Source organism: Symphodus melops, assembly GCF_947650265.1.
Source record: "Symphodus melops genome assembly, chromosome: 1".
In the NCBI taxonomy this organism is placed as follows: domain Eukaryota; kingdom Metazoa; phylum Chordata; class Actinopteri; order Labriformes; family Labridae; genus Symphodus; species Symphodus melops.
This window is the reverse complement of record NC_136691.1, coordinates 44,865,782-44,891,647: the sequence shown is the minus strand read 5'-3', so window position 1 is coordinate 44,891,647 and position 25,866 is coordinate 44,865,782. Positions and strand designations below refer to the sequence as shown.

At 40.6% G+C, this 25,866-nt stretch overlaps 1 protein-coding gene across 33 annotated transcripts in view; it reads right to left on the bottom strand.

Annotated features, from left to right (window-relative positions):
• camk2b1 (calcium/calmodulin-dependent protein kinase (CaM kinase) II beta 1) overlaps positions 1 to 25,866 on the bottom strand; it is a 66,551-nt gene that overhangs the window by 4,451 nt on the left and 36,234 nt on the right. For 2 of the 33 annotated variants that reach the window (XM_079337204.1, XM_079337199.1), the window contains exons 12-18: positions 25,088 to 25,130; positions 16,172 to 16,209; positions 13,463 to 13,495; positions 10,564 to 10,632; positions 7,277 to 7,321; positions 4,887 to 4,935; positions 864 to 953 (exon numbers count right to left, since the gene is read on the bottom strand). In XM_079337204.1, the coding sequence (XP_079193330.1) occupies positions 864 to 953; positions 4,887 to 4,935; positions 7,277 to 7,321; positions 10,564 to 10,632; positions 13,463 to 13,495; positions 16,172 to 16,209; positions 25,088 to 25,130 (367 nt within the window). Of the gene's footprint in view, positions 1 to 863; positions 954 to 4,886; positions 4,936 to 7,276; positions 7,322 to 10,563; positions 10,633 to 13,462; positions 13,496 to 16,171; positions 16,210 to 21,169; positions 21,266 to 25,087; positions 25,131 to 25,866 lie in introns of all 33 variants that reach the window. The other 31 variants (XM_079337208.1, XM_079337207.1, XM_079337206.1 and 28 more) reach the window with 25 other exon arrangements.

Sequence of the window (25,866 nt, the reverse complement as noted above, 5' to 3'; positions counted from 1 at the left end):
CTACAGTATTGAGCAACAGCCACTGATAAGAAAATGGGAGATTTATCAAGCATATGTTTGATACATATATACAATATAATTATATATTCAGTCACAAGAAGTGAAGTCTCATTTAGTGTAACACTGTAAGAGCTCCCTAAGACAAAGTCTGACATGAAGACAGAGAAGGGAAAAATGAAAGACAAAGAGGAAAATTCATGCTTTGAATTGTCTGACACACAATGTTTTTTGTTGTGTTGCTTTTCCCCATTTGTTCAGCAGGCAGAGACAAAGAGTTATCTAACTGTGTTGTGGGTGGTACAGGGAGGAAGACAGGCTAGTATAGGAACAAAAATACTACACACCATCTCCCTGTTTTTCATAATGGCTTGTTTTGTTTACCATTTATATAGTTATTAGATGTTAAAGTCAGTCTGATTTGAAGATGAAGGAATGGTGCTAATTTATAAAACGTTTATAAAAGGCAGGGTGTTATTGTTGCTAAATGACAGCAGATGTTTGTTTTAATACATGCACGGACGCTGAATGGAATGCATGCTCACGGAAGAGTTAGTTCAAGGTGAATTTCTAATGGAGCATGTGTGATTGTGTGTCAATCAATCAGTCTTTATTTGTATAGTGCCAATTCAGAACAAATGTTATTTCAAGACACTTAAACTAAGAGCAGGCAAAAGATCTTTGTTGTTGTCTCCAAAGACCCAATGAAAAAATAACCTTTAAGAGGCAGAAACCTTGGGCAAAACCAGACTAACGAACAACCATCTACTCTTGTGTTGTGTTGTGGGTGTGTGGGTGTGTGTGTGTGGGTGTGTGTGTGTGTGTGTGGGGGGGGGGGGTGCATTTGGCGGGCCATGCTGACTTACAATGCACAGCAGCTGAGGAGCCCTGAGAGCTATCAGGCTGGGAGCTTGTGCTGGACTGCGCCTTAAGCGAGCTGTTGTCTAAGCTCTTTCCTGACAACATGCACACACATAAGAGTGAGACCAAATATATACATACATAAAAACAATACAACAGAAATGTGACAGTGAGGAATAATGGAAAGAGCAGAGCAAGTGAGAGATGATGTGGTGACAGCAGATCAATCATTTGAGAGGTGGACTCTAATTCTCAAAGAGTTTATGAACTCATTAAACATTTTCAAAAAGCGTTTTCTCTCCAACAATGACTTGATGTCTGCTTGTAAACAGCATATTCAGTTTGTAAAATATGGTCTCGTGATCGCAACAAATAGTTTGTAAAAATGATAACATGCTTTTGGGTGTGACTCTCATATGATTGACAAGCCAGGGCCATGAAGTCATGACAGGCATTTTGTTTAGCTATATTTATTTTATTCATTCATTTATTTGTTAGGGACAGTCCATATTATTGAACTATGTGTTGGACTTAAAACACTTAAATGGGTCAGCTGTTTGTTTTATGCTGCCAGCACATTTTCTGTCATTGCCAAAATTAGCATTCCAGTAATAAAACATTTTATTTGACTTGCTAATGCACCTTGCAAATCAAGCTAGCACTACTCTGAGATCACAACTTAATGCTTCAGCTTCTCTCCAGCACCAACCTCTTTCCCAAATAGAGTCATTTCTCCCTCCAAAACTGCAAGATGGCGCTAGCCAAAGTGCCAAATCCAAGCTACAAAATACTAGTCCTCACCAATGAGTGACATCATGGTAGCTCCAGTATGTCAACTTCTTTTTAAGTCTATGAGCTTAACACTGATGAATTACAATCCTCTGTTACCAGATCTAATTGAACTAGATACTTCATTACTGCAGGATTTAAATCTGCTGCTGCTGGGTGAGCTTGTATTGAGGCTCAAATGGAAGCCTTGGAAGTCAGCACAGAATGGATGATGACAATGGTGATGACCATGATAATGAGAGTCAATTTGGATATTACTCATTACCGCTCGTCTGTTTAATCAGCTGGCACTGGGGGAAATGCAACACATGAACACTCATTGACAAACAGAGGGAGAAAAAGCGCCTCTGCAGAAAAAAAAAAAAAACATGTGGCATGACACTGGCTGGAAAGAGAGGAGGAGGTTCCAATCACAAACCACGACTGTACGTGGAGGTTTAAGATGATCCTTTCACGCATGCTTTCAAGCATGAATAAATCTTACTCAAGGACCAACACAAAAAAACAAATGCATTTCTATCAGTGAATGCCAGGTTTTCTCCTGGACTGAGGTGGCAGCTCAACAGGAAATTCAAAGAATAAAAATCATCGTTCAGCCCCCCACGTTTGACTGAGAGCTGATCACTTACTAAAAGTGCCGTGCAGAAATATCCAAGCAATTTGCTCTTAAATTCCACAGATAGGAACTTTAGGGTTTGTAGTTAAACGCAATGTAATATTAACTCATACAGTGCATTAAGCAGTCCCACATATAATATAAATCTATAGCTTGACAACTCGTAAAGAGCTGCCCTCAGAAAACAGTGCCTGTAACATCTTTGCTCCTGTAAAAGTCTGGAGGGTAACAGTACAGTTATGTGTTTAGATTCTCCAAACGCCAGCACAGGTGTTGGGTTGCAAACCAGCTGTCTAGCACTCACTGACCTGACAATTTCCCAAACAGGGCACCATGACAGAAAGTCTTCCAACCTAACACAACTCCCCTTACTCCTGCACTCACCTGGTTCTTGTAGTTCAGCCTGGCGCTAACTGTTCTATATGTCTGTTCGTATCTTAAGTGTCTGAAAACTGCTGTGTGAGACTAATGCTATCCAGGGGTGGCGCTAGCAGAATGGTGGGTTTTTCACACCTCTCTGGGCACTCCGTCTCCATTTCCTGCTACCAACACTATATTTAGACACCTCCCCTTTGAGCAAACACCCCCCCTCCCACAAGGTGCCCTTGCCCTCTTTGCTCCTGCCAGAGGAGTGGGGCTATAGAGGGATTAAACTCTGATTGGGAGCTTGGAAGGGTAGAAAATTCATCGCGGAAGAAAGTACAGTATGATACAGTAAAGGATACCTTTCTTTAACTGTCTTACAATAAGTTACTTTCAAATGAGCAAGTTGTGGAAATAAATTGGACATTTCTTGGACAAAAAACAATTGAAAACATTTATGTCCAGGTAGTGGAAATACTTGAGAATATTGTTGTTGTTAGTGTTAGGGAGGCTATTTGAAAATAAGGCTGTGCAAGGGACGGATAACCTCATGCTGGTAAAAGATGAACTGAAGTATGGTGCAGAATTATCAACACTGTAAAAAATATTTGGAAGCAATGTTTTTTTTTTTTTATACAAAAAACATGCAACAACTCCTTTTATTAACATTTTTAACAATGATAAAAATAAATGACTAATTGACATGTTGTGTATTCAGATTAAGTTTTACACACAACATAAAGATTCAAAATATACAGATCGAGGACAATATTACGCGTGAGCTGACTATCCAGGATACTGAAATACACCTGAGACGTACACTTTTAAAACAAAACATGTCCGTCAGGGTTTTATAAGGACAAAACTGCAAGGAATGTTGTACATTTTGTCCAAAACAAATTTAGGATTTATAATGATCCTGAAAACAAAAACAATAGAATAGTTAACATTCTCTGGCTTTCCTTAACATAGTTTCAGGATAACAAAGACATTCTCTATCAGAGCTGAAACAGTGATTTTGTGACTGAATAGTGACTATGTGAAAACGGCAGCCCTGCCTCTGTAAGGGAGGAGGACCAAGAGATAGAGGCGCACATTCTGTTCTTTATGCCTGCTACCAAAATGATACATTCATGACCTGATTTAGAGGCATTGTACGGAGCCTGGATGAAGGAGAACAGGGCTGTTTGAGTGTGTTGGCATAGATAAGCAGAGCCACAACCCATACACTCACCACACACACACTCACCACACACACAATCAAACAGATTCCAACGGTTCAGACACACATACTGCAGAAAAACGGTCTATGCATTAAAAGCATTTTGTGAAGGTATTACAGTAGCTCATGTAGCTGTCATTTTACTAATGTAGCCACTAGCAACAAATACAAACACTGTCAACACATGAACACAACTCTGCAAGTTGACACTCCACACAGGCTAGTTGGTATTTTAGAAGTGTTTGTGTGTCTCAGTATTCAGATTACAGCTCAACATTTTTGAGAAAGCCGAACCACGACAGCATCACAAGGCCTCTTTTAGCCCTCCTCTCACTTAACAGGAACGCAAACACTTACACACACTCATGTATACTCTTGAGTCTAAAACAAAAAAACAGCAGGAGGAAGCAATACAGCCACTCACCATTGGAGGTCAGTAAGAGGTCAGGCATCAGTAAGTGAAAGGCATTTGACCACATGTACGTTTTATGTTCATACTCAATGCTACTTTGAAAGTTTACATATTGTTGTTGTCTGTTTTAGGCTAGCTGGACTGCCAGAAAATTTAACTGTAATTTCTAAATTTCAAAAAGATTGTGCAACTGTGCAAAACGTTATTAATAAAAATTAAGGTATGTCTCCGTTAGCAACAGAAACACACATTACTTAGGTAACAAGAACAGAGCTCTTAACAATCAAGCAAAACAAAGCTTAAACTGTTAAAGCACAACCTTTAACCCTTTATCTCTAAGTTCTGGTTATGTGGACTATCTTCCTGCACTTGTTTCAAACTATTGTGATTTCAAAACTTACTTGTCTGCATTATGTGATGACCATGTTTTATACAGGTTGTTTCCTGACTAACCGCAGCAAAGAAACTTTAACAAACACAACTGCTATATCAACAAAGTCAAAATGTCAAGTGATGATCCAAAATGTTTCAAGTTCCACTCAACTCGCAGCAAACACTTCAGTTATTTATCTTCTTTTTTTTTCCAGCTTTGGGATTTGTCATACTTTAAATCCCTGCAGTCTTACCTTTCACATCCTCGTCCTCCACAGTGGTGTTGCTGCTGTCCGATGACTCCTGGAGATCAGACGTAAACAGTCAGTGTGGGTACAAAGGTAGCAGAACAAATACTTGTGCTTGAAACACATGATGACACACAGACAAAGAGTTATATAGAGACTTGTTATGCGCAGTGAGAACCGTAGACTGTATAGGAGGTGGAAAACCTGATGTCACTCACTGGTTTAAGGGCCACTGTTTTTAAGACTTGGGTATAGCATGTTTCACATTCTTCCTTTATTGGCACCAAAAAGATAGACCCAGGGTTTACAGGTTTCTTTGATAAAGACTTATTAATATCAGGTAGCCAAATTCATAAAGATAAATTAGTCTATTTATCTGATTGGAAAATGTTTACTGAGGTGGTGGTGGCAGTTATTAGTGAGTTTATTATAGAAACCCTTTTCCAAAGGAAGTGCCCCCTCCCGGTCATTGGAAAGAAGGCCGGTTTTGGGTGCTTCACTTTTGACACCATGAAGCTAAGTCCACTCCAGTTACACAGTGTACAATCAGAACACAGGCCAGGTCTTCACAAAATGATACCAAACAAGGGCAAAACCACAATATTTTGTCAATGCTGTTAGTGTGTTAATGTGTAACAACCCTCCAACCTTTACAAAAAGACAGAGTCAAAGTCCGACTGTGTCAGTGAACCATCACCATAGTCATGGTTGACATACTTTTTGACATCTTTTCTTTTCTACTCTACAGCAGGAAGCTTCCATTGTTTGAGTTTATTTATTTCTACAAAGTGGCAACACAATTTAACATAGTTTCAATATAAATCATGAAACAGAGTCAATAGCTATTGATGATTTCTTGACCCTAGCAAGACAAGATCCATAACAATGTTTGTACGCATGTTTCACACCATGCAGACCAGTGACGTTTTTCCACCAGGGCACAGGGTGCTCTTTTCTCTTGCTGGATCAGAAACTCAATGGGATGTGCTCGGACCAACTATTTGAACAACAGGAACAGGCAGGATGTGTTCTGGAAGGGCAGTTTGTGGTTAGAATCTATCCATCTACCTTTCCCTCTGCTCTGCTTTTCTTCTCTTTTTAAGCTTTTACCCGAGGAGGAGTTAGCTTCTTACTTCCAATTACAAGATTAAATGGGCCTAAATTCCCCTGCATGTAGAGGGGAGTGTGGAGACTGGGTGACCTCATTAGAAGAAGACACGTGCTAGAGCAACATCACGAGCACAAAGCACAGAAGTGGTTCCATAGGCCTGTAAAGAGCATCTGGTTCTTGGTGACCCGAGGAGAGCAGGGACAAGTGTGGAGGAAAAGTGTGCGTTTAAGCGTTTGTGTGTGTTGTAGATGGGGAGAGAGAGAGAGAGAGAGAGAGAGAGAGAGAGAGAGAGAGAGAGAGAGAGAGAGAGAGAGAGAGAGAGAGAGAGAGAGAGAGAGAGAGAGAGAGAGAGAGAGAGAGAGAGAGAGAGAGAGAGAAGGGCAAACATCAGAAAATAAGTGTGATCACACCTACTTTGTTTTCTTCAGACTGAATCAGAGAAGTTTTTTCTGTTACATTTTCATTCATTCTGACAATTAACAAGTGAGCTATACGGCTTGTAAAACATGTTCTGTGTATGTTTGATACACATGTTAGTGCAAGTTGCTGTTATGTTACTTTTTACACTTTGACCCTCAGCTTAGGACTTTCTGAAACTTGACACCTCCATCTGAAGTCTGACACAGAATGAAATTGCAAAGGATTGCGATTAAAAAGAACCTGAATGTGATGAATGTTTCCCCCTTGTATTGAAACACAGCAAAACAGCTCACAAGGGCAAACTACAGATCTTACAACAAAGTCATGCAGGTTCATGCACTACCTCTAACTGTGGGGATGCACACACAGGTGGAGCAACCATTTTTAGGAAGTTTGGATCGGCTATAAACCAAACCGAACATTAATAACATGATTATACTAACTGATGTAAACAATCCTGATTTTTTTAAATGACATAATCACATTGTTTTTATAAAGCTTTCTTTTTTTAACAGAAAACCAACAGTTTGAATGATTCCACATAGTGCCTAGTTTGATGCAGAATCCCGGACTGAAGGAAAATATAGAAGCGAGCTCATGTGATTGGGTAAAACTGGGCTGTGTAATATTCTAATAGGCTATCCTTAGAAGTACCTCAGTAAGCCTAAACCATTTATTAATTTATAATTCTAGTGATAATTTCTGTTCAACTCACACACACACATACTCATTAGTAATTCAATGCTGTGGTGGTCTAACATGGATGCAAGATGAAAAGAGGGATCAAAGGAAAGGAGAAGATGAAGAAGAGGAGAATGACAAAGAGTAAAGAGGAATAGGTCAGGACCGGGGGGATAATGTATACCTTCGTCCCGTCCACTGGATTATGGATGACAGTTGTTTGAGGTTCCTGGAAGGAGAGGACGAGAAGTAGAGATGGAGGAACATGAAATTAAAGAGCAAAAAGGGAAGCAAGAGTAAAGGATGAAAAAATGTGACGACAGAAAGCGGAAGATCTTGAAAAAGAGGTTGGCAGAGAAAAGGTAAAAAATGGAAAGAGAGGAAAAAGAGAGAGGCATGTGAATGTTAGATGAAGAGAAAGGTTGACAAAGGAGGGAGGGAAGAATCCTCTAAAGCCAACTGAGTGGGTGGATGAGCTGAAAACCGTAATTTGCAGTCAGTTCTGATCTACACACACACACACACACACACACACACACACACACACACACACACACACACACACACACACACACACACACACACACACACACACACACACACACACACACACACACACACACACACACACACACACACACACACACACACAACAGAGAGAGTACCAAAACCCAGGGTGAAGTGTCTGCTATGAGCACATGAGGAGTCACAGTACTCTCGACTTCTCCCTCTTATGCAAACAAACATTAAAACAGAAACAGTTGATACAAAACCAAAGTATGGGGACTCCATCTTTACTGTTTCAACCTGGATCTTGTCAAACATTTTGTAATCTCTTTTTAAGCAATAATAATTATACACTTCCATCAGTCTTTCAAAAGATGCATGTATGTTTTTCAAACGTGTAAGCAAACACAAAATGAGTGAAAACCAGTGAGCCAGTATAAACCCAATACAGTATGCCTTAATGTACATAAAACACTTTAACCCTAACAGGCACACTAAAAGGCCCCACTCAATGAAAACGGGTCATTCTGTTCCTTCACAACTCCTCTCTGCAGAACAGACCATCACTGCTACGCAGAGACTGGCATTGTTTCAGGAACCCTCTCCCACTTCACAACAGAAGCAAGACAGGACAACTTTTCACTATGTCATTACTTCTGCTACAAAACTCACTTAAACCTCCATCCTGGTGTCAGAAAGCTACGACCTAAACTGTCATGAAGGCTTTTGGTTTTTTTTAGCTTCTCTGCAAAGTCTGTTAAACTTTGACTGCAATTAAGGTATCCTTTTTGGCACAAGCACTATACAGTTTGAGTTAACAACCTCACTATAAACAAAGCCTGCTGTTAATGCTTCAGGAAATGAAGACAGATATACTTTCTCTCAACAGTTTTCTAAAAAACATCATTCAGTGTGATGTTCAGTGTTCTCTGAAATCTCTCTTCTCCCCCTTGGAAGTGACACCCCCACCCCCCCCCTCCCCCGGTGATGATGATGGCAGTGTTGTCTTAGCAACCATCACCAACGGCAACACGCTCTGGTGGTAACTTGGGAGATGATGATATTGATGAGCATGAACAAAGTACCTGGGGTCTGCAGATCAAAAGAAGGGGGCGGGTGCTGATGGCGTCACCGTATTAAATAGGGAAGGATTTTCTCAGTACACATTCACCTTATATCAACCCTTCTGCTCTGATGTGGAGGATCTAGTACTGCAGCAAAGTTGAATTATTTTATTTAGGACTTCTTGAGACAAGTGTTATATATTGATCAGAGTCCTAACACCTCACTTACTGTCAGCAAGTTAAGTGCTTTCAGGTGAGAAAATCAGAGCTCTGTAAGCGATGGTGACCTGTCCGGGCTGCTCTGTGATTTGTATGCTTATTATTGAAGACTTTACTTCCATCAGTTTATTGTGATAACTGACCAGTACATTCTCACACAACACTTTGGATGACACGGGACAAAGTTTCAGAGCCTCCTGTTTGCAAAGGTTCCAAGGTGCAGACACAAAGTCCTCAGTTGTGTTTCATCTTTAATGTTAGATCATTGGTGAGCAATCCTTCACTGTCTCATAGGTGAACTATAATATGTATACCTTTTTACACACTTGTGCCCTATTTTTCTCTTATTTCTTTTTTTTTGCTGATGTTAAAATACTTTTTTTGTACCTGCTTGTATTTCTTGAAAGATTAAAATATGTTTCTTTAACGAGTAATCCAATGATAGATGAAAAATGACATTAAGAAGTTGTGAAAGACTCTTTGGCAGTTTTTACCCTGAATGATTAGCAGAACATTCACAAAACACCAGCGGGGGCCTGTCAGGGCCCTCTTGGCCTTGTGAGAGTATTCAGTATTTAAGAGTTTGTAACGGCATATGAAGGGTTAAATTAAAGAGGTAACGTGTCACCTATCATAATTTCCCATCTCTGCTGTTGCTAGGCAGAAAATGCCACACTTCTAGCTCTTCTATTGGTGTCCCCGCTATAAAACTACAGAGGGCCTGGTACATGTTAATTAGAGTAATTTCAAATGACAGGAAAATTGCAAACCCCATCTTCCTTGTTAGCTGATGGGCTTTTTGCAATAGCAAATCCCTTCAGTCATGACAAACAAAGAATGGACTTATCTGAAGTCTTTTCAAAGGTGAAGAAAGGTTACCTGTCTCCAACTGATAAATGGAGTTGATGGTAGTTATACCTGCAGTGAGTCTAAGCTGGTTAAAATATCTTCATGAACGTGTATATATTTGAGGAAATTGGGTTCCAGCAAACACATGTAGTGTCAAATGTTACATGTGTGTATACGATTTAGATGTTTGCAATTTCAAGTCATGTTTTAAAGACCGAACAAGTGACCTGACTGGATGACTGATTTTTAAACGACAGTGACATATACAGTATAATACAATACAGTATGCTTCACTCAATGAGCAGTAAGGATAACACTCAAGCCAATGCAACAACTGTTCACACCATCAACAGATGAGGAAGAATTATTAACCTGTGTGGAATAAACTGGTGTGCATTTTGACTGAAAGGAAAATCTGCAGATTTTGGACTGCTAACCCGGCGGGATGCCTCCTCTCTGCAGAGGCATGAATAAAATGGAGGAGGTAAATTACACTGACAGCCCCAGCAGGCCTTCACTGTCTGTTCCTCGTCTGCAAAATCGCAACGACAGAGAAACTGGCATGGCTGCAACATATCAACCTGATTACAAATCGCGTAGCATTGCCACCTTCGATGAGGAGACGTTTCCTGGCACCACCTGCTGATTTCAGACCTTTCAGACAGCCGTGGCAAAGTTCAACCACAGCCGAAACGACAAACAGACTGGGGGAAAAAAAAAACCCCACACAAAGGTGAAGGAGAGGGGACAGTGGGGGATCTCAGAGGAAAGACAGGGAATGGGAGAGACTCACACGGACACGTGGGGGAAGGGGTGGTTAGAAGGTAAATACCAGAGCAGGTGAAGGGATGTTTCCTTTGGGGCTGGTGACTATGCTGTTTTTGGTGCTGTTTGTCTGGGGCTGTGCAGGAGAGGAGAGGAAAGGGAGGAGACACAACAAGAGTGTTAACAACAGCAAGAGGTGGGAATGTGAGTGTGTGTGCATGCATGTGGATTTGTGTCCTTGGTGCTACTCTCCTTGAAATAACTCATTTATTGTGTTTCACCTCTGTGTTTCTAACATGCCTTTGCTTGAGTTTTGTTAATCCTGAAAAAGTCAAATTAAAATCCTTCGGAATGACTTTTCAGAACTGTCCAGGAAATCTCATTTTTCAGTTCTCGATATGGCTACGTCATTAAAATGCAATACTTTTTTCAAATGTACAGATTTACAAATAAACATCATGCAACCCTAGATTGTGAGAAAGAGAGCAGGAAACCAAAGAGCACATGCAAAAATCAGCCACATACATTATTGGCCTAATATGACAACAAAATGCTTGAGTAAATAAGAAATAGTTTTACAATTATGAACCTTTGAAATCAGAAAAAAAACAACCTGTAATCTGCAACGCATGGGCTCAGGGAGCCATGAAATATCAACCCCCAAATATCAAGCTTTGGTCACTTAACCCGAGTTTTTCTTAACATCAAAGGTAAATCAATTCCACATACAGTACATCTGTCATATCATCTATTTTTATCATTAGTCTATTTGTATTTGCTGGTATCAGGCATGAGAGTCGGGGCGTCATCGGTTATCATATCCCCTGATTAATCAATCACTATGAAGCCCTTACAAACAAAGGAAAGATGTGTGTGTATGTGAATGGGTATGTTTAATATGATTTTAAATTGTAAGCCACTGGGCTTACTCAAGAGGAAATAACAGGAGAGAGGAGAGGAGAGGAGAGGAGAGAAGAGGAGAGGAGAGGAGAGGAGAGGAGAGGAGAGGAGAGGAGAGGAGAGGAGAGCTACATACATCAGCAAAGATTACAAACACACAAAACAGGACACACAAAATCGTCATGTAAATAAAAGCTAGTTTAAGGTTACATTTCACACACAAACATAGCATGAATTCAAACACACACACACACACACACACACACACACACACACACACACACACACACACACACACAAGCTGTCTTCAGCCATCACTCTGCCTCTGTGGAGCAACTGGAAACGTTTCCTTTGGAAAGTATTGATCAGCGGGGAAAGACTCAAAAGCATGTTTGCAGTAACAGGCTCTTGCCTTTGGGGAGAACACACTTCATATCCCTTGATAGAAGTTTAAAAACGGAGTTGTTGGCAGCAGCACGGACCAGAAGATACTGGCTAATCTTCACAATCAATACCATTTAAAGATGAAAGCAAGAGTCAAGATGGAGAAGGAGAGTAAACGTCTCCACAGAAGGCTCCTCAGGTGGACAATGGAAGAAGTGCACAGGGAGAACAAGGAAAGGAAAGGTTCAGGAGAGATGATGGGTGTGTGGGAGAAGAGACCACAAGGTCTGAAGGAAGAGAAGGCAACTCATGGCAGGAAGATGAAAACAAGTCGTGAGTCTAATTCCCTTCCAACTCACTAACTTCATTTACAAGAAGTAGTTTAAGTCATGGGTTTTTATTTTCAGGAAAGTCAAGTGCTGTCATAAGTGCTCAAAGGTAGAAAAATTAACTCATATGTTGGCTTCAAGTTTGTCTTTGGTTTAAAATCAGCATTTCTCTTATAGGTAGGGTTTTCTTCTCTGTTCATCAGTAATGTCTCTTTTACCCAGACAGTGAATTAAACTACCGTAAATTCCGGACTATTGAGCGCACCTGGATATAAGCCGCACCGGCTAAAAATAAGTAAATAAATGTATTTGTACATATATAAGCCGCACTTGATTATAAGCCGCAGGTGTCCACGTTATAACAAGAGCTATTTACACAGAAAGACGTGACACAAAAACATTGTTTTAACTTTTAATTACCGTAAATACGTACTACTGGTAACATCCGCAAATACGAAGCCTACTCGAAATCCTTTATCAAACAGTGTCTGTAACACGGCTGATGAAAAAGATGACCGTAATATATTTCACAGGAAAAAGTCCATCCATTCACTGCCTCTGAATGACTTCATTACTCACTTCCTCAGTCTCTGTTGTCGCTGTCAGTTTCAACTTTACGTGCAGCAGCTCTGTTAGCTTCTTTGACAGCCAGGTCGATCGCCTTTAACTTGAAAGCTGCATCATATGCATTTCTCCGTGTGTTTTCCATGATGAGGGTGCGTGCATGAAGCGCAAAATGACTGATATTAAGATCCGATGTGACGAAGACAAATGTTTTTTGCGGCACAAGCTCATTGTCCCGCAAGAAAAATCCATAAATAAGCCGCATCGTTGTAAAAGCCGCAGTGTTCAAACCGTGACCAAAAAGTAGCGGCTTACAGTCCGGAATTTACGGTAACTAAATAATTGAATACATTTCATATCACCCAGACAGCTGGTGTGCTGTTTTCAGGTAAAACAGATGATATCAGGGATTAACGTGTGGTAGGGTAACCCTGACCCTTGAACAAAAAAAAAAAAAGGTTTCAAGGTTCTAATTTAACGTCCAACTCTAATTAAACTGAAAACATTCTGAGTAGGGAAAAGCCTTACAAGTTGGGAACCTTACTTCTCCTGCAGCCCTGTTTTTCAAAGGAGTGTCTGCAGAGCACCTGTGTGCTGTTTGTTTGAATTAAAAAGTTCCATGAGTGCGGCCCCACTAAATCCATAATTCAGTGTAAAGGAGGGGACTTGAGCCCTCCTGCCAAATTAAGCGCAAGTAGGAATGAGAAGGCGGGAAAAAAAGCTATCCAGGAGAAGAGAGAGGGAGCAAAATAAAAGTGGAAAAAGCAAATGTATAAATAACATGCTCACCATGTACTGGACAGTCGAGCTGGACTTGCGTTTCTGTCCACAGGCGATTGATTGATGGATGGAATTATTGGCGAATGGATGAATGGTAGAAGAAGCAGGGGGGGGGGGACACACAAGATAAAGTAACCAAAAAAAGTGAATGCACTTTAAAAAGAGAGAACTTGTCAGAGAAACGAAAACACTGTGCACATCTGTGGCAACTCAGCTTTCTATCCTGAATAAGAACAGTCTTTCCAGACGTGCGTGTGTAGAGTTCGTTCGAGTGACTCCAGTCACAGAGAAGAGAGTTTCAAGTGATATTTACAAGAGGAGGAAGATGCAAGAGAGTAGCCTTGGCAGAGGGAGTCATCGAGGGGAGCACATTGATAAGATTGAGAAGCAGATCACAGAGGGGTCAGGCAGTCTGCAAACATATGAGCCACTTTCTTCTTTCAACTGATGAAGAACAAGGGATCAAGGAGCAAGACCGTAGATAAACACTGACAAATAAAACAAGGACATGCTACAATTGTTCTTTCATAAAACTTTTGCCAGAACTTATTGCAGCACTAGCTCAGAACTCTTTCAAGTCTTTACATGTTGCATTCATAAAACATCAATAAAGTATTATAATAATAAACACAATAAAAAGGTAACTGACTGGATTAGGCCATTCAATGCAAAACTGTAAACATTTGTTTTTTCCCCCCTCTGTTTGGAATCATAGAAAACTTCTGCATCAGCCTAAACGTGTTATGTTTTCAAAGTAAGACACATGTCTGTCATAGTTTTTTATGACGTCTAGGAAACCTTGGCTGAAAGTCCTTTATTCCTGACTGCTGTTAACCAAAGAGTTAACCAAGTCAGAGGATAGTCGGTGGGTTCTGAATAGGTTTTCTAACAGTACTGGATGACAACTAGTAATTGATTGCTTGGTCTGTTTGTTTTGGAGTGCACAAAACCTGTGGGTAGCTTGGCTCTGTTTGAGCCTTTGTTTGGTACACTGTGTTTTCTCAGGTTCTTTGAAAATATCGATTGAGAGATTCTTCTGACAAACATCGAGTCGACTTGAGAATTTTCTCGACTGAAGACTGAAATCGTTGCCTTTTAGAAGCAGCCCTAACTAGTTAGAAAAAACCTTGTCTCGCTAGTTCGCCATCTATAATTAACTGTTTTGTATCAGTTCATTCGTTTTATCTAACCAGAACGTTGATGTATATGAACGCAACAAGTAGCTGAAAAGAAGCATTGTGTTTTTATCAATACAACAACTCTGTAAGAAAAGCTGAATGGACTGGCATTTGTGGGAGTAAGTTGGCAGCACAGAAGGTTGATTGTGGCGTGGAGAAAGGGTCAGAGAGTCTGGCTGCTGCAGTGCTTTAGATGAAAAGCATCAAATGAACAAGAGGAAGAGGAAGGAAAAGAGGAGAAGCTGAGGTCAGAGTCGCCAAAAAGACAAAATAATGTTGAGGAAAGAAACACAGGAGGAAAAAAAAAAAGAGAGATAAGGGAGGGGAGTGAAAATCAAGGACGGCCGCAAACGAAGAAGACGCCTTTAAAAATGGTTTGGGGCGAGTGTGTGGGGAGCCTGTTGCTAGGCAATGAGTGCACCACAGTGGAAGTAAGCGTCTATTTCTGTCGTCTGAGTTTCCAGGGTCCAGACTGGCAGCTATTCCTGGAGCCGGAGTCACATTCCCTGCTGAACCGACTAAGCAAGGAGCGATTGGGGGGGGGGGCGGCTATGTGCACATACACACACTCTCAGACACACACAATTGCACACGTACATAAGCACAGCACACATGCAGACACCCACGCATACACACACTCAATGTGCAGGGACTCTCACGCACCCCATTCGCACCTTCATTCTCTGTTTTAAGGGTAACAAACAAATGTGACGTATTAACACACACAAATGCAACGACGTAAACACACACACTTGCATGTCCATGATTTTTTTTGTTTGTTTTTTTTTTTGGCACATTGTGCACAACAATCTTCCAAACATAACGTACAACGCTTGGAAGCAAAGGCATTTATTTGTGCGTACACTATGTTCCGAGCTTTTGTCGCACAAAATCATGCATTCACGCTGATGCACTCACGAACGTTTGCGTGGGATGTGTTACCGCTGGGTGTGTATGCACATGAGTGGGAGGGTGAGAGCTCTTCATTAAAAAGGATGAAGAGGAATGTGGGGTTAAAGACCAGATGGGTTGAGCAGGAAGAGGAAGCAATGAAAGAGGAGGAAGATACAGAAACGGAGGAATGTGCGACGGAGGAAGTGATGGGAAGAAGAAAAAAAAAAAGGCAAGTGCGTACAGATGGTTACGTTTAATAACGGAGACGGTGAGGAAGCCATGAGCTAGAGTAATGCTTCATCAAAATAGAGGGCACTTGCAGAAGGATGTGTGCCACACACACACAGACACACACACACCATCTAAAGACAAAAAACGAACCATCCTCCATCACATCACAAGACATAACACATCCAGTGACGATATGACAATCACAACGTGAGACAAAAGGAGAGCACAACAAACACATTCAACACTCGAGAAAAGAGTGCAACAGAGGAGAAAAATGAGGCAAGCCAGACTGGAACAGAAGCAAATACTGGAGCATAGAAAGAAGAGGCAAAGAGGAAGGAGAGGTAGAGTTTCTATCTTTGGAAAGTTAGCACATTAAGAAGACAGTAGGCAGACATGTGATGATGACCCTTACCTTGACATCTGCCTTTTTGTTGAGCAAGGACTTAGCTGCTGCAATGACAAACACAGGGGAAACATAACCAATTAGAGAAAGCACAAATGACATTCACAGCTTTTCACACTCACATATTGAAGAGAAAACATCTACTTGACTTTGTAAAATGAAGTTCTCCGTTGACCTCCGTTGGTGAAATGTTCTCTTTAAAATGCAGTACCTCAGGGAAGTACAATAGCTTTAGGCTGGAAGAGCAAGGGCACCTGAGCATCTTTCTAATGAAATGCTGTTACTGAGCATCTTACTGTGTCACAAATGCAGTACTGTGACTTTCAGCTATAGACCACCCTGACATCCAAACATTTTCGTCACAAATTTTTAAAAACGACTCACTGACCTTATTCCCCAAACACTATTTACCAACTTGACCTTTTCTTCCTCCATAATGCAGAATTTACCTATAGAAGAAAATCTAGCATACTTCACTGGGCAGATCTTTGAGGGACTATTTTTCAGTTGATCTACTAGATTAGTTGCCTCCATTTCCGGTCCCCTTAAACAACCTGTTTTTAATGTGCTTGGGGACAAAACATTCTCTCCATAAATAAGACCAACGATGTGGATCTGAATTTAGATGTAAACCATGGGTGCTGGTGTGCAGAGTATTCCTGATCATTTTCCTTCTAGTGATGCTGTGCAGCCAAGACATCTTCTAAAAATAACCCTCTCCCTGCAATGAATAGAGAATCATGTGTGTATTAAGGTCATTATGCAATCACACGATCTGTGGAGTAATTGAAAATCACGACACGAACCAGAAGAGCCTTCCAGTGATTGAAGAATGTTAAAAGATGGAATAAGCAACACTCTCGTTCTGAGAGCGAGTTCAAGATGAGTTTCAAACTCGTAACATAGTCCAACACCTTTAGGGTCAACACAAAATGCTTCACAATTCATCAATACAAAGACATTGACGGTAGAGAAATACATTTGTACTGTGATTTGTTGCTTCTCTGCTTGTTGCTTGCCTACATGGCATTGAGGAAAGGAAACAAAGATGGCTTCGGGTACTTCCCAACAATAACGCTGCCTTTAAGAACTGAACAGGGGGCCTTAAGGAGGATTTCTGTCTTCTTTCTAATCAAGGTACTGAGGGAGGAGATGATACTGTAGAAATGGGTTTCTGCTGAGCATAATACCCATAATCCTTTACAATAGTGTAAGGAGTGTGCAGATAATAGGCGATGGTCTTTAGGGCATTCACCATAAATGCACAGATAGCAAAGGTGGTCCGATTACGTTTAATTGATTCACGTTCACCCAGAGGGGAGCCAAGGCTCCCCGTGATGTTAAGTGGGTGGAGCCTGTGGGTGTGTCTTTGGCAGAGATAGAAGGAGGATTTACGCTAACAAAAAAAACAAACATCTTGCGGTGTATTTTCCCTTGATTGTCCATACCAAAAAGAGATTTAAGTACTTTAAGCAGTCTTCAGTAGATCACACACAATACCTGACATAATGGTAAACCACAGTAGACACATAGATTGCAAAAATACTGTCTTGTTTATCAGTGCTCCAAAACACTGATCATCATTAAAGGACTTTTCACAAAAGGTAATCTGATTGATCCTAAACTAAAATCATCATTTTGAAAAGTCTCTTATAAATACCCATATTATAAATCATTCACTCTGACCTGCCAGTTTAAGTCCCAGACCCCTCCTCTGTTTCACTCCCCTAGATGTTAACCATGGCTTTTAAAGTGCTGAGTGCAAATTCAGGTCCAATCAGATGCAATCACATCAGCATCCAGCGGCGTTACATAAAACACTATTTCTGTCCGTCTGGGATTTTTTTTTCTTTCCCCTTTCACTTTTTTTTCTGTTCTCTAAACATGAGACACAGTTTCACTTATTTTTGACTTTCTTTTCTAAACATGCTTCAATCTTGTAACATTTCTTTATCAAATGAAGCCTGATTTACATTGGGTCTAAGGAAAGGAAGGAAAGGAACAAGGCCAGTTCAGGTCCTGTCACAGTCATTTTCAAGTAAAGAAGAAATTCCCTCCTGACGATCTAAATTAATAAATTTCACCTGCAAAACAAGTCAGCAATAAACAGAGGGATAAAAATATAAACAGAAGTATGACTACTCATTTGATTCTTTAATATAACTCTAAATGCAATTCAGGTTTGAATATGAATCAGTCAAAAAATGCTGCAACTTGAAGTGATTCCAATACATGATCTGGGGTGACTGGGAGTGAGAGAATTTGTATGGTTTGTTGTTGTGCTGTTCTTGCTATTTCCAAAAGCTGGTTTAAACTAAGGAGAAGAAATGAGGTCAGAACAAAGTCAAGTTCATTCTGTCGTATTCTCTTATGGCTTCACAGAAGAGGAGAGGATGTGAAATGGGAGCAGAGATAAAGAGAAGGAAGAGGAAGCATGTCGGTGATAAGGCTATTACTCTGCACTTCTCTCCGACATCATTACTCTGTCAGAGGGGAGAACTGCAACCTCTACCAAACCCAAAGTGAAGGTTTAACTTCCAGTAATGAAGAGGAACTCTCCGTGGAAACCTGAGAAATTAGAGATGGTTTAATTCAAACAGGAGGTAGAGAAGCAAGTGGCACCCCTTACCTTGCCACAAATTAGACATGAAGCAAGAAGAGAAAGGAGGAATAGATTAAAAATCACAAAATCACAGCTTTAAATTCCAGCTCAAAGACACGCAAGATGCACCACGATGAGAGTGACGCAAGGATGGGCAAGGATTGATATGAAGTGATTATACTGTAGAACGAGCTCAAATTAGGGTAAAGGAGTTTCAAAGACTAACAGGAGGCAGCAACTTAGGCAGGAGAGCTCCTACAGAACCTTATTTTCACTAAATGTTCAAGACTGGAAAACGTTTCTTAATACATTTGCAATAGTTATGAATGAGGAAAGGGTAAAAAGTACTTGATAACGATTGTCTTAATGTGTATAGATATGCAAGATAGAGCAAGGTTTCCGGTAACCAAGTGTGACAGAGTGAGGTTGAGTAGGGGAGACAACCCACTCTGAATATTTGATTGGAGCCTCGTGGAGGCATGGTGAACACAGAGAAGGCTGAGGAGTCCCAGTGGTCCACAGAAACAAGGACACTGCCGCTTCCTCCCTCTCCTTGACTCAACACTCACTTGTCATGTGAAGCGCTGTGTCCTCTTTCCTTGGGTTCATTTCTGCACAAACAGACTAAACAAATCCTGTAGGATTTTTTTTTTAATGCTGTCTGAATAAAGTACATCAAATATGCTGCTCACTAAATTACAGCTGAAGGCAAGCTATTATTGGATTTAAAATGTGTGTCAAATCAGGCAAGTGTTTACTTCCATGGGTAGCATTTAAACAGTTTGTATGGCACTTGCATGTCAGTATTTCAGACAAAAAGCAGAGCAAATTTTAGCCATCTGACCACTAGAGTTTATGTTATCCTCATTCGGTAGCCGATGCACCAATTGTGTAGATGATGGCTTAAAGTTAGCAAAACACTTAACATGAGAATGAGTTCAGCTACGAATTTAACTCAGGACTCATGTTCACTCATTTACCTCCATTCTCTCCCCCTTTCTTCTCTGTACATTTATGAAGAAGACTTCAACTTCTTTGTAAACTTCTTCCTACTTTGGCACGTCAGATGTTTCCATTTTACATGATACTGTACAATGTCTAGAACACTTGTTTTGTTGACAGACATTTTTACTACAACTGGGCCATGGTGTCTACATTTCATAGTTCACTAGATGTTTATACAATTACCCTAATCCCGGGGCAGGATACTAAATGTATACATGCCAAACTACAATTTGGAAACAGTAAATCTTTCACTTCCAAAAAACCAGCCCAGCCTTGCATCTTTCACACTGGTGATCACAATGCACCAAAACTCCCCCCGTGTTGCAGCGCATGCACCAGTCCTGTGCCCCATGCAGCATTCACCGGCAGCCCTTGGGCAGTTCCATCCTTAAAGTAACGGGGGGAAACTTTCCAGTGTCATTGTCAGACAGAGAAAAGAAGAGAGAAGGACAGAGGAGAGCGGGGGTGATGTAATGAAGATATAAGATGATGATGGCAAAAAGAGAGAAAGTGGAAGTGATATCGGTGAATTTGTAGAAGGTGACCTGTGAGGTAGAAATGTGCAGACAATAGGAAAGAGGTTGGGCTAAAATTAAATGTGGATGTGACGGATGATGATCACATGAATGAGCGAGAAGAGAAAAGAGAAAAGAGAAAGACAGGACAGCAGGGTTTAGGGTCAGAGGCCATGCACTACGCCTGTGTCGATATACTAAGATGGTATGATGAATACAAACAATCAGATCTCACACAGCAGAGGACGGATGTGCTGGGATGCAGCCTGACAGCAGTACCTAGGCTTCCAACCAAATCATTTATTCAAAATAAAGCATAACCAAATAGGTGAAAATGGAAACTAAAATATTCACAAAACTTCTCCAGATATATAATCTGTGAGAGGGAGATGATCTTAAACAGAGCACTCAGCAAAGAACACATGCACTATGCACATGACTGTGACAACGAAGTAGGCTTAAAATGATGGCTTCATCTTGTTTGTAAAATGTCTTTTTATGACTTCCTTTCTTCCGTGAAAAGCTACAACTGTCACCGTCATGGCATCTTTGTTTTGACCTCAGTAGCATTAATCACTGTGCTTGCACAGACATACACATTTGTGCATTTTTGTTACAACGCAACACTTTTCATAAACCTGCTGAATAGCTGGATGGTAACATATAGTGTTTCAGGTGATGAGTGATTGTGGTGAGCGATGTTGTCAGCCATCATGCTCTGAGCATCCATGCTTATGCAAAGAGGGAGTGGGGAGAAGAGAAAATGGCGGAGGGGTGGGGAGAGGAGATAGAGGAAGAACAAGAATTTAGGGTAATAGACAAGTAAGAGCAGCAGGAGGGGATAAGGGAGAGGGGTGGTGTGCCCTGGGTGAACCTCCACTCTACCTTGTTCCACCAGCCCTGCTGTGGTGCCGGCGGCTGCAGCCACTGCTGCCGCGGCTGCAGTGACAGAGGCTGGAGCGGTGGTCTGCCTGCTGCCCACTGTTAAAGAGTCCGACACCCAGTAACACGTGAAGAAAAAGAGAAAATAGGTAGAGGACAATGAAGGTGGGGTAAAGGTGGAAAAAAAAGGGTGGAGGGATATTTTGAAATGGAAAAAGAAAGGCAAGAGGAAAGGGTGAGTCAGAGCAGGTAGGTGGAGAGAAAGAAACAGTGAGATACAAACAGGCCTTATTAGTTTGGAGAAAGGGGGTTAACATTTTAGACACAAGCTATTTACATTATTTCACTTTTACACAAATTCTGACAGAAGGATCGGTAGAAAAAAAACCTTCACCTGAAAACCACTGATGCATTTAGTCTTTTTTTGTCCATGAAAATAGCCTTAGTTGTCATCATGATGATGATGATGATGATGATGATGGTGGTGGTGGTACAGATTCAAACCAGTGTTAGTAATTGTTAGATATGCAGTGCCCACCAACCTTCATGACTGAGTAAACTGCTTGATGTTAAATTGTAACTCATGCCTTCTCTTGTTTTTAAAGCAGTTGGTCTGATAGAAATCCAAACAGACTGTTCATAGGGACGTACAGCGTAATCAAGGGAAATATATGCAATGATTCAATAGAAAACATAGCGCTTACATGAAGAACATCTGTAACGTGCAATAACATTTTTCAATATTGGGATGACAATTAGTAGTGTAAAAAGTAAACATGTATTTAAGAAAGCATATTGGCTAAATCTTAGAGTTCGTATCGCTTTCTGCTGCTCTGTGGGAATGACACAATACCTGAGTTTATAAACTGCCTTTTTTCAATCACATGAAATGACTCATAACTCAACGCCTGTTCTCTTTCACTTCAAGGTCAATCCCATTTTACCTCATTTTCTCCATTGCTATATCTATCATATGAGCTTACATTGCAGATGCAACAAAACTGATTGAACCGATTTGAGTGTACATGGCTGCTGGCTGATATTGTATAAAAACTAGAAGAGATTAAAGTGAGATGTGGAGGGATAAAGAACAGCATCTGTGTCAGCACAGGGACACTGATCTGTATAATGTATGATCTATAATATATGATGAGAACATAGAGTTTTGCCTAGTTACATAAAGCACTGATGGCGGTGCTCATGTGTTGATGAACTACGCCTTGGCTACCTTTCAGAAGTTTTTTGGTTCATAGTTTTTCTTCTCAAAGTCTCCATGATTCACACTTCAGAAGAAAACACTCTTACAATACTTCCTAAGAAAGTGAAGGCATGTGAGAAAACACTTTCAGAAGCAGCAAGACTGCCACGACACACACCTTGTTTAGTTTGTGTGTGTGTGTGTGTGTGTGTGTGTGAGTTAGACACCTGAGATATTATTCAGACTCTTTCACATTACAAAGCTTTCTTTGTCACAGTGGCTGCAATGAGTCATGTTTACTTAAGTAGCATGCTGGCGCACACACACACACACACACACACACACACACACACACACACACACACACACACACACACACACACACACACACACACACACGAAATCATTGGGTGTTGTTTCATTAAAACAAAGCGCTGACATTCAACACTTGTGAAGGAACTGCTTTGAATTCTTCCAACAACAAAGTTCTCTCGCCTCATTTCAGAGTCCTTCATAAGACATGAGATCTTATTTCTATAACACACCATATCTTAGATCTTAACTAACCACAACAGAAATGTAGAAATGACACAGATGATGCGAAATAGCGAACATGTTTTCTGTCTCATTGTCTTTAGAATAAAAGAAGAGGGACCATTTTTGACTGCATGAAGTTATTGGCATCCCTCTCAGATAGCTTCAAGAAGCTATGAAGTTTTACGAACTATAACAAAATATCTACAGTATATAAAACCTTCAGGAATGTGTCCTCTATCAGAGATAAATACTAATTCAAAGACAAGAACACAGAGAAGAATACATGCACAGCTTGCTGATCAAATTCAGTGCTTCCCCATATTTGACTTTGATCGATCGGAGCGCTGTACTTCTTCAGGAAAAAGTCTCACAGTATGCGTTAGCTTTAAAGGTGTACCCAGTAACTTTGCTTAATGAATACGTTTGGACAAGCATAATGTCTTATAATATCAGAAAATAACTGCCAAAAATCAGTCTTTGTTTTTCAAGGTGTTCTCAGCTTCAGGGATGTCAATTGCATCTTCAAGGAACAGCCTGGAGTAACTTTACTTCTACTTTAAGATCACCTATACCTAGTCTGATCACCTGTTGTGATCAGATCAGATTTCTTTGACTCGACGTGTTTGTCATTGAGCAACGCAAAATCTTTGCTTTGCCTTGACTTGAACACACCAAACAGAGGACATTTAGCTGGACATTAGTTGTAAACGTTTGATGTAATTACTGTCAGTGTGGATGTGTCTCTTCAGCTCAAATATATCAGATAAACAGAGTAGGAGAGAAACAGGAAGACTGCATATGAAGTCAGTTGACAATGCATTTCTGCATACAAAAACATGGTCAGAGAGAAGGGGAAACACTGAAGTTGTCACTGAACACTTAAGAGATGACTTGAAAATGAGATCCTCCTTCTGACAACATGCTCTGTAAACTTGTATCTAATGTTCTGTCACTGTTTTACTTGTGTTAAAAAGTCACATGTGGACATGTTAGCAGAATAGGAAAAGAAAGAAACCAGAAGGTCAAATAATAAAGTCTGACTGCAATGTGTCTTATCTTGAAGAGAAAAAACTCATGCTGGATTTCCACAGTGTGCCTTACTGTTTTAATCCTGCTTGAACGTTATACTCCTCACAACAAATGACTTCATTACTACTGTCACTTTAAAGAGCATGTTCCTCGAGAACAAACTACCGTAAATTCCGGACTATAAGCCGCTACTTTTTTTCTCACACTTCGAGCACTGCGGCTTCTACTCCGGTGCGGCTAATGCATGGATTTTTTATGGGGGACAATGAGCTTCTACCGCAAAAACATTTGACTTTGTCACGTCGGATCTTAATATCAGTCATTTTGCGCTTCATGCACGCACCCTCATGATGGAAAACACACGGAGAAATACATATGATGCAGCTTTCAAGTTAAAGGCGATCGACCTGGCTGTCAAAGAAGCTAACAGAGCTGCTGCACGTTAAGATGACACTGACAGCGACAACAGAGACTGAGGAAGTGAGTAATGAAGTCATTCTGAGGCAGTGAATGGATGGACTTTTTCTTGTGAAATATATTACGGTCATCTTTTTCATCAGCCGTGTTACAGACACCGTCGGCTAGGCTTCGTATTGTAACGGTTCATGTTGTAAAGTCAGTAGTTGATAATGTGTTCATAATTCCGATTATGTGGAGAGTCAGTGAATGCACCAGCGAGAACGTGTTGAGTGGCTGTATGAGAGAACGCTGGGGGAGAGAGTTGGATTGTTACGGCAAATTATGTGTTGCTCTCTGCTGTAAACGGCGTGGTCACGGCCGACAGTGATCGGGTTATTAAGTTATTATTTGAACGCTCTCGTCGTCCTTTAACGTCCGTACGGACGCTACAGTATGTGCGGATGTTACCGGTAGCCTACGTCTGTGTAAATAGCTCTTGTTATAGCGTGGACACCTGCGGTTTATAATCAAGTGCGGCTTATATATGTACAAATACATTTATTTACTTATTTTTAGCCGGTGCGGCTTATATCCAGGTGCGCTCAATAGTACGGAATTTACGGTACAAAGTTCCTTATATGGACAAACGTACGTTAGAGTCTGCTTTATGACTTGAGTTTAATCAGCATGGGGACAAGGAGATCTGAGCATTAACCATGTGAACATAATAAACGTAGTTGGTAATGTCGGATACTTACCGGAGAAGTTTCGAGAAACCAGCATGGTAGTAAGAATGGCCCCCTGAAAAGAGAACAATTTAAACTAATAAAATAATCATTTATTTACATTTACATAAATAAAGAGACATATTGCCTCCCTTCATCGTTAACTGATAGTCAACTGCGAGTCGTGATTGAACAGGCGGCAGAAGATTTTACATTCTCTGTTATTGCTAATCAAAGACGAGTCTTTATTGAAAAAAACTATTCAGCACATTTAGGCTAAAGTTTCTTAACACAAACTTATCGATAATGTGCACGATGTAGCACCATCAATACCGTGTGATGGACAGGTCATAAAAGACGTGTAGACTACATTCTGACAAAGGACCTGTCAAAGGTCATCCCTGCTGAGCATTAAAGGTGATACCACTAATACAATCAATAAAACAGACACACAGAGAGACTGAAAACAAAGAGGGAGAGAGAAAGAGCAGCTGACCCTGATTTTGCATAACAGGAGGTGCAAAGTTTTTTATAGGGCTTTAAAAATGGCACTGAATATTAAATAAGCTTGTGATATTTATGAGCTGGGGTGAGGATGAACAGTGCAGCCTTTTCTTAAATAACTTAAGTCATGTGCTTGTTAGTCACTTGGTTTTGATCTTAATTTAAATATGATGTTTACATAGGACACGACCAACTGAATTATTTGCAGTATCGTCACTTTTTGCATCCTTACAGCGTCCTTACTTGTGCTAAGCTAGGTGTACTTATGTGTTGATTTCTAAACAAGATTGGTTATTTGTAAGTAAGTA